Here is a 9,513-nt window from a genome sequence, read left to right as displayed (position 1 = left end):
TTTGATTTAACTATGCTGGCACATAATGCTTACAATTAATTCATATCTAAACTACTTTAATTGAACTTAGTATATTAAAAAAGATTAAAAACTTGTAAAAAAATAAAAATTACTTAAAGTAAAACTTAACTTAAATGTAACTTAAGCTTATGGTAATTACACTGAAAATCAGAGTACTTTCTTGGTCACCCTGCAATCTTCATGCAAAGTGCTTATATTTTCAATAATTAAGTTACTTTAGCTTATGAGTTTTTTGACTTCTCAAAAAGAGTTTGTCCGTATTTTTTCTTATTAAGGCTTGATCAAAATTTTAAGATGAAGCACCTGGAAATTTCATGTTAAGACAAATAAATTTTAATTTTTTCAAACTTTTAAATTGGTGACTAGTTGAAGACTTTAATGGTAAAAAAAACAAGAATAACACTGCACAACAAATTATTTTAAGAGTTTTGCTTCCTGAAAAGTTTTAGGTGATTTTGACAGGTACCTATAGGGTATGCACAAATATAGTTTTGCTTTACCACATCAAGTAGGAATTCTTAGAAATAGACAGATGGTTGCCTATTTAATCACATTTATGTTCCTTATGAGCCTTTAAGTTTAACAGAATTAAAAATGTTTTGCTCTTGATTTTCTTTTGTATTCAACCTCTGGTGCATCATGTTGCAGTGTGCAACAGTAGTTAGTAAGGATTGATGGATTCCAATTGCCTTGGTATCATTTCTCCATTGTAGCAATATCCTGGTAAATCTCCTCACCTTGTTTGTCACTGAAAGCACCAAGATTTACAGAGAAGAAGTCTAAGTGTTAGTGAAGTGTATGAATCTTGAGTGACATTGTTGTACTTCATTTTCTGGTAAGCGGCAAGAGGTTTGTCTACAACTTTAACATAGTTTTGCCCTCTGTAATTGCCCAGAATATTGTCAACAAAATCATAAAAAGCTTTATAGGCATTTTTTTCCAGACCAACTAACAGCTTACCAAACTGCTTGTCACTCACAACATGTTTGATCTGGGGACCAACAAAAATCCCTTCTTTGATCTTCGCATCACTTATACTTGAAAACATTTATCTTAAATAGCAAAAACATTCACCTTCCCTCTTCAGAGCTTTCGCAAAATTCTTCATGAATCCAGGTTTTATGTGTAGTTTTGAGGCAAAAATTTCTTTGCCAGTTCAACATTTGGTTCATGTATAACATTTTTCTTTCCTGGAACTAACTTTTTGTGGAGTGTCCAGCTCTGTTGACAATAATGTGACTCTTTGGCATGGCTGTCCCATTTATAGATGAAATAACAGTACTTGATATAGCCAAGCTGCAGTCCCAGTAACAGAGCAACAACTTCCAGATTTCCCCAGATATACAGTTGTACATGCTACAGTGGATGTGGTTGAGCAACAGTTCCATATTCTCATTTACTTCCTTCATGTGTGCTGTGCAGCCAATAGATACTGACAGATTAAAATTGCCATTGTGTAGCAGAACAGCTTTCAGGCTTAGCATTCACAAATCTTCCGAATTCTGATAATGACCCAAGGCCAATAGCAAACCTTCAATGTTACAACAGAAATAGAGACTGTCAACTTGTGCAAAAATTTGGTGATATCATCATGTCAATTTTTGTACCTGGTGACAGCAGACACCATTTCTGTAGCCTGAAACCTAGCAAAATGAAGAGAAATGTTAAAGATTGGGATTGATTTCTGTTTTTATTTTCAAAACAATAAGATAATAGCAGGGATAAGGTAGCTCAAAATTTTGGATTTACAAATTCCGCTACACTAGAGTCACTTAAACTTTTATCAGGTTTTTACCATTTTCATTTTATACCATCTACCTTGACAACAGATAATCAAAGTTGGTAAGAAATTTAAAATATAAATTCGGCAACAGATAAATTTCTAACTTTTTTCAGACCTAACTGTGTTTTCACATGAATTTCTCCCTAAATATCAAACACTAAGTTAATCATTAAATGTTATTTGCAAAAAATGAGACTATTAAGGTTAGTGTCATTAATAATGGAAGAAACTGCTTTCTCAATTACAAATTCTTTTATTTATATTTCTTTATATTGCAGTAGAACATACTAAATTTGATTATAAATACTGAATGTCTTGGGTATATTGGGTGTCATAGGTATCTTGGATGTTTTTCGTTGTTGGTTGAAACAGATTGCATTGTTGTTGGCATCTTTCCCCATGACAGTGCCATCATTAGGCAGTTGGAGGCCTTTGAGGAAGACTAAGTCTTAACCAACTATGTTAAGAAAAATCTCATCCTGTAGTGTTAGTTTTTGACCCCTTATACCACTTTTGTTAGAATCTGTCACCTCTTTTGTAGTTGCCATTTGATACTGTCCCAGAAGTTCTACATAATTAATATATTTTAACTTTGTAACATTTTACAACATTGATGACATCCTGTACTATGATATTGCATTATTGCAGTATCTCACACCATCTATGTTAGGCACCAGTTACATCTTGGGCTGTAGGTCATTTTTACTATGTTAAAAAATTGAAACTAAAACTATTGCCTGGCAATTTTTATTGTACTAAACAGGGTGCAAATTTGCCAACTCAATGTGTAAATAGAGTCAAAAGGTCAACATAGACAGGTGATGACAATAAAGCAATACTTTTTATAAAGTAAAATTATCAAGTATATCATGATAACCACTGACTCGCTTTTGCTTTCACTCTCAGTGAGATGCTTGGATAAAAATTTAAGCAAAAATTAAAACAGTGTGTGATACATATAAAACTCTTAAACAGTGTGTGATATGTAAATTTTGTTGTGATATTCATGATCAGTACTTAACACGTTGACCGCTGTGTCAGCCACCGGTGGCCGACACTGGGTTATTCCAATTGAGCCGCATCCGCCACCAGTGGCCGACACGACATATCTGCCCCCGAAGGGCAGAATGACAAGCTAAAGTTATCACTTCAGAAATATCTCAAAACAAATGAAGTATCACTTCAAAAATATTTCAAAACAAATGAAATACTTTTATTTTGACCTATTCTATTTAAATTAAACCTAAAACGTGAAAATAATTTTTAGACATTTTATGAAAATCCTATTGGCAGTCAACATGTTAAAAATCTATAATAAACACTTAACAGTGTTCAAGAAGCAAAACTTTTGTTGTGCGGTGTAACAGAGTTAACTTTAGTTCTGCCCTTTTTTCTTAAATAGCATTAGGATAATACCATAGGTAATTTTGTTTTTGTCATATTTTACTGTAGCTATTAGATAAACAATAAATGTAATGAATATGGAGAAGCATAAAACTGGAAAAAACTCTTCGCATTCAATACAACAAAACTGGATTTTCAAGGTAATAACAATTTGTTAAATTTAAAGATCTTTTTTGTGAGAATCAAGAGAAAACATTGTAGTGAGCAAATTTGAAAGTAGAATATAGTTCAATAGACATGTTATTATCAATAAAAATTATGTAGCAAATACTTAAAGAGAAAAATAATAACGGCAGTGTTATTAATGTTTTTAGTATATTATTTATTTAAATTTTATTTAGTTATTTAGTTATTAGACTGGGTGAGATAAATGACAGTTGTTAAAGTAATTTTTAGTTAACTAAAAACTTATTTTAATTTCTTTTTTTTTTTTTACCCAACATAAAGATTTTAAGCTTGTTGAAACCAAAAAAGTTACAAGAAAAAACCGAACAAGTACAAGAAAAATGAGTTACTTCAGCAAGTAATATTGAAGAAGCCTCTGTAACAATAGAAATGGCTAGCACCAGTTAAAGTTACAAGTTCAAAAAAGATAACAGTTTAGACAGATCTAGACTGGCTAATGTATGAAATCAAAAAAAAAAACTTAATTGCAGACTCTTACTATCATAAGGTGCAATCATCACTAACACTAGAGTCATGTGCGCATAAAAAATGAGCAGGTTTCTTTGAAAAGTTAAAGAAGAGCAATGTATTCTATAATTATCAGGAAAAAAACTTGGAAGCTCTATTTCACCAAAAAGATTAAGTTAAAAAAATTAGTCTTCATAAATGAATCAAAATATATGTGCATCAACTGCTAAAATACTAAGCTTATTGATGCAATAAGGTGGAGTAAAAGTTACAAAAAAATTTTAAACTTTTAATATATAATGACTTTGTTTGTTTCCTTGAAGAGTTAAAAAGTTATTTTGTAGTCAAAATATTCCTCATGCAAAAATCTTTTTGTCTACAAAATTCAATAAACTATAAGTAGTGATATCAGTATATCTAGTTACATCTTCTTTAGATAAAACAATCTATCTGATTTATTAAGAACTCAATACTATTTGATGGCTGAGCAGCACAACTTTAAAAACTTTAATCTTGCTTATCCATAGCTGAATGGTTATTTTTTGCTAACAATTCTCAAGAATGTCTGAAACAAGTAACTACAGCCTTTGGATAACAAGATAAATGCTGTTTTAATTATTTTAAAAAGAGGAAGTTTATCATACTTCATCACAATTAAAAGAAAGATACTTGCTTGAGAGAAACATTTGATACTTTCAAAAACTTTTTAATTCAAACTTTACTTTAGTAGTAGAACATAATTTTTGACTGCATACTTTAATCAAGTATCAGTGAGACAAAACATGAGTTACTTTGAGACATAAGGTAAAATTATACAAGTAAACCTTTTTTAAGTTTTTGGATAACAGCCTTAATTATTGCTCAAAAAAATATAATTTTAACATCAATATTTTTTAACATTGTTAAGACAAGACATATACTGCTAATACTTTTTACGAAAATCCCAAATTTTACAAAGATTCTCTGAATCATTCTCAAGATATAAGAGATCAAAAAACCCTTTTTTTTTCTTCTGATGAATTGATCATTTAAAGATTGACTTTTTTGGAGAGAATTATTTTAAGATGAACTAAATTCATTCTTTTGATGATTAATGGGAAAACCATAGATTAATCAGAGTTTCCCTTGATTCAATATTGTCCTATTTGTCATCCCATGTGCTATAGCATTTTACCACTAAATGCTTGGGTTAGGAAAAAACTGATAAATACTGCAAACAATCTTGCAAAATCTTGTAAATTGTTATTGAATAATTATTAAACAATTATTATACTTATGCAATTATGGCAATTAAAATATAAAAATTCATTCCTACTTAAAAAAAACAAAAAAAAAAAAAACTAACAAGAGAAGACTGAGGCATTTTGATATTTAAACAGTTCCTATGCTTAAAAATTTGGTTTGCATGTCTGTATGTAAGGAAATTTATTCTGTGCTAGTATTTTTTTATATAAAACATGCCCATCTCTGCAACATTATTTGATACTTTATATAAAACATGCCCATCTCTGCAACATTATTTGATATTATTCCTGTGCATTCAGTTTGACATCAACACTTAACTTTGACTGGTTACAGGTGCAACCTTTCAACTGCAATAATGTTACAAGTCAATGTTACCTTCCTCAACAGGGTAGCATCAACAATTGAGAAGATTAAAAAATGTATAAAAAATTACAGTAAATTTCCCTGAACTTAGGCATAATAATAGTGAGTGATCAATAGAACAAAGGAACCATGAACCATTTGAAAATGTTTTATTCTAATTAGAATTGTTTACACATGTCAAATATACCCTGGTTTCCCTTAAAAGATTTTTGGTTAGTTTGGATGGGAACCATCAATCAAAAAAATTATTCAACACAAAAGATTAAAAATTTTTTTTTAATATTTAATAGTTGATTTAATAATTGATTGAATAGAAATTATCCTTGTATGAGTTGAATATAAGAATTTTTTGTTAAAATAGTCCAATGTTTAAAAATATTTAAATAATATTTACACAGCTAACAACAACTTACTTGCTTTATCTTCAATGGATGGCTTAAGGGGGTTTTCTGTCTCAAATGATTTATCTAATAAGTATATTATGGAAAATGAGCAAAACACCCTAACATTTAAAATTCAAAATAAAAAATAATTTCAACTTCTGTTATAAAAAGTAAAACATAAAAGAACAACTTTTTAAGAATCATTTTTAAAACTTCAAAGAATAAATTTTAGTTTACTTACTTCAGATAATTTTCAAAATAAGAAAAAAAAAGTTTTCAAAAAAAAAAAGGTATTACTACAAACTACTTTATTTCAAATTTATTAAAAAAAAAAAAATTAGGTTCATACTTGAAAACTTTTCCAGCACTTTTATCAAATCTAATCTATTGATCTTGTATATTGCGCTTGCTAAAGCCTCTAATGTGGGAAACTTTTGTTGGTTTTTCCACAAGCATAACATTCTGTAAGCCTTTTCTTCCAAATCATCCTTATTTTCAGCATCTATGATATCAAGCTGACTAACACTTACTAATAAAAAGCGTCCCAAGTTCATCCAATGTTCCCCAATCTTCATTTTTAATTGCAATAGTAATTCTGAATTGTCAAGAATATCACCCACTTTTGTTTGATCTTTTAATACAATAACCTAAACAAGATACAACTTCATAAATGAGTTTTTAAATTTTCCAAAACCAGTAGTTGGTTTTTTTAAGTTTTTAAATAAAAATTTTAATTAATATAGTTTAAAAAGTATAATAAGAAAATCTCAAAGTAAATACAATCTTTACTTTCCACTTTACCAGATACCAGAACATGAAGCGAAAATGTTTTTAAGAAAAAGAAATTAAAAATTTTTAATTGTAAATACTCATTTTAGTTTTGAAAAAAAAATTAGAGGTGAAATTAGATTGAAAACAGCCATTTTTTTTTTAGTTACACAACTTAAAACTGAGTTTTTAAGTTTTCTAAAATTGCATTTATGTAAACCATTCTACAATAACAATAAATGCAATAATTCCCCTTATTACCCAATATGCATAAAAAAGTAACAATAAGCATAAAGCATAATATATATTTTAAAGTATATGAAATATAAAGAATATTATAAAAAATATAATTATAAATATATAAAGAATACCTCATCATCATCAGCAGCTGAGTAGTCATTAAGGGCAGCATGTCTTGGTGGTAATGTATTAGAAGATGTTGACGGTTCTAAAAAATTATGATCAATTGGTATAGAAACAACTGTTTTACTACTTTCAGAATTATCTTGAGCTACCATTTGTTCACCTATAAATAGCATTTATGCAACATATAATTGAGAATTATATATACTCAATTACACTAATAATTTTGATACTGTAATTAATAAAAAAACACAAATGATTTTTTATCATTATGAGACAATAATATGAGATATAGAAAACAAGAAAATTATTTATGAGAATGATATTTTTTTGAATGTTTGTGAATGTATTTATTGTTATAAGTGTTATATTTAATCTGGAAATTTCCGTCCACATAATGCATATTGATATAGTGGGACATTCAAAGACATATATTATGAAAATACAATCTTTACAAGTAACAAAATGTTGAATGTTTGCATTTAGTTTACAGAAAGTTGCAAGAGCATAAGCATGGGTTGGCATGTGCATATCCAATTTTATGTAAGAGTAATAAAATTTTCAGAGGAAAGACTTTTATAATTATATCCATTATTTTATGAAATCTTTATATGAAGGAAAGGACCTTATAAAATTGCTTAACTATCATCCATAATTAAAATCAACCATGAACATCATTGTGGATATGGTTTAAAAGATTATCCTTGCTGTAGTGACCAAGAAAAATTGTATCAATAAACTTAAATCAATGGGATATACCAAGTAAACTGCTGCAGAAGTTCCATACAACTAAAGGATGAAATGTTAGTCATAGTACTGTGACATAAAGACTACATGAATAACAGAGTGTCAGAATGGAAACTAAAACAAAATAAATTTTTATGATCACTTTTTCCAGGCACTAATTAATTATGAACAAGATACACATTTAAGGGTGAATAAACTGAATGTGACAGCATTACTTTTTGGTAACATAAAAATATATCTTTCTTAAATTCTTGTAAATGAATGTTATATAAATTTTAGTTTCATCAGATTGTAACTAAATGAAAGAAAAAAAAAAGACAATTGATTACTTTTATTTCAGTAAAACTTGAGCGTTTTTTAAAATGCATAAATTGAGGATTGTTGTTTATAGAACATGTTGTTTATAGAACATAAATCAAGGAGTGTGTTTATCATAGATTTGTTTGCTTTAGAATGCTTTACTAATTTTTTGTTAATTTAGAATTTCATATTGTAGCAGAATTATTATAATTTTCTGAATACTTCATTTTAAATTTAAACTGAGAAATAAAGAATAATCTATTTAAAAAGATGATACATTTGTAAAATTTTTCTAATGAAGAATAAAATAACAAATATTTTGCTAAGGAATAAAAAAATTTAAACTTTGGGCTTTCCATGAACAATCTAAAATAATCATAACAGAACAATAACAGAAATGCTAATATTGAATTAAGTTTTTTAATATATTTATTTTTCTGTAAAATTTTTATAAATTGGTATTGAGTTTATTTTGTGTACATTGAAAATTGTCAAAGTTTAATTGCATGTTATTGTGTTGAAGTCTTTCTTTATTAAAAATAAGTATCATGAACAATCTATTCACTTAAAAAAGTTAGCAATTTCTTTCCGATTGGAGATTAGGAATATTTACTAGTGCCCATTCTCCATGCATACTTTTTAACTTCTGAAAAATGATCAAGATAATAAAATATAGACCTGAAAATCAACGGAAAGTGCTCTAATTCGAAGTCAAAGTTTTTTAAAAATCCCAATAAAAACCCTAATATTCGCTATTTTGAAAATAATAAGTTAATGATCTTTTAGCTTACAAAATCAAAAACTAAAATTAGAAAATCTAAAATTACAAATGGGAAGACCAAGACGACTGCACCTACCTATAATAATGGAGTTATTAAAAGTTTTCCATGAAGTAATAAGTATAACGAACAATCTATTCACTTCAAGGTAAACAATAATGCATTGAGAGATGATCTTTAATCAACAAACATTATTTGTCAATAGTTATAAGAGATTCAGGTAACTAAATGTGAATATCTAATTCTTTTACAAGAATTACTATTTGCAACTACATTGAAAATATTTCCAGAACAAATTGAATACTTTTTTTTTTGCCTGTATGGTTTGTATTTATATTTTACCTGTTTGATTTGTAAGTAATAAAATAAATGATAGCTTAACAGTTGTACTTTTTTATGTAAAGTTCACTCTTTTTTTTTCCCAGCTATTCATTATTTCCATAAGTGTGTTTATAAGACCAACTCTCTTTCCTTCTTGTTTGGTTGCTGGTAAAAATCATTTTCATTGTAATATAGAAAAAAAAAACATAAATAAATTGTGAATTCATTTTGTTAGAACTTTATTTACTCATACTTTTTTGCTGACCCAATGTAAATTTCAACATTCAAATTTAACTTCAAGAAGAAAAAAAAACTTTCATTTTTTCTAAGTGAAATTCACTAAAAGGAGTTCTTCAAAGCTTTTTCTAGATTAGGTCAGTTTATTTTATTATAATTGACTATT

General features: G+C 27.9%; 1 protein-coding gene across 4 annotated transcripts in view; it reads right to left on the bottom strand.

Moving 5' to 3' along the window:
• The window catches only part of LOC145192065 (uncharacterized), a 41,664-nt gene that overhangs the window by 31,134 nt on the left and 1,017 nt on the right, over window positions 1-9,513 (bottom strand). For 3 of the 4 annotated variants that reach the window (XM_090070658.1, XM_090070662.1, XM_090070666.1), the window contains exons 3-5: window positions 6,972-7,048; window positions 6,182-6,479; window positions 5,863-5,916 (exon numbers count right to left, since the gene is read on the bottom strand). In XM_090070658.1, the coding sequence (XP_089926784.1) occupies window positions 5,863-5,916; window positions 6,182-6,479; window positions 6,972-7,048 (429 nt within the window). Of the gene's footprint in view, window positions 1-435; window positions 1,665-5,862; window positions 5,917-6,181; window positions 6,480-6,971; window positions 7,049-9,513 lie in introns of those variants that run through there. The other variant, XM_090070668.1, reaches the window with a different exon arrangement.

The sequence above is a fragment of the Hydra viridissima genome, unplaced genomic scaffold (genome assembly GCF_058129835.1).
Source record: "Hydra viridissima isolate aposymbiotic clone 2 unplaced genomic scaffold, HvirCarnegie_v1 scaffold_1, whole genome shotgun sequence".
NCBI lineage: Eukaryota > Metazoa > Cnidaria > Hydrozoa > Anthoathecata > Hydridae > Hydra > Hydra viridissima.
Note: the sequence above shows the minus strand (reverse complement) of the source record. Positions and strands in the feature narration are given on the sequence as shown.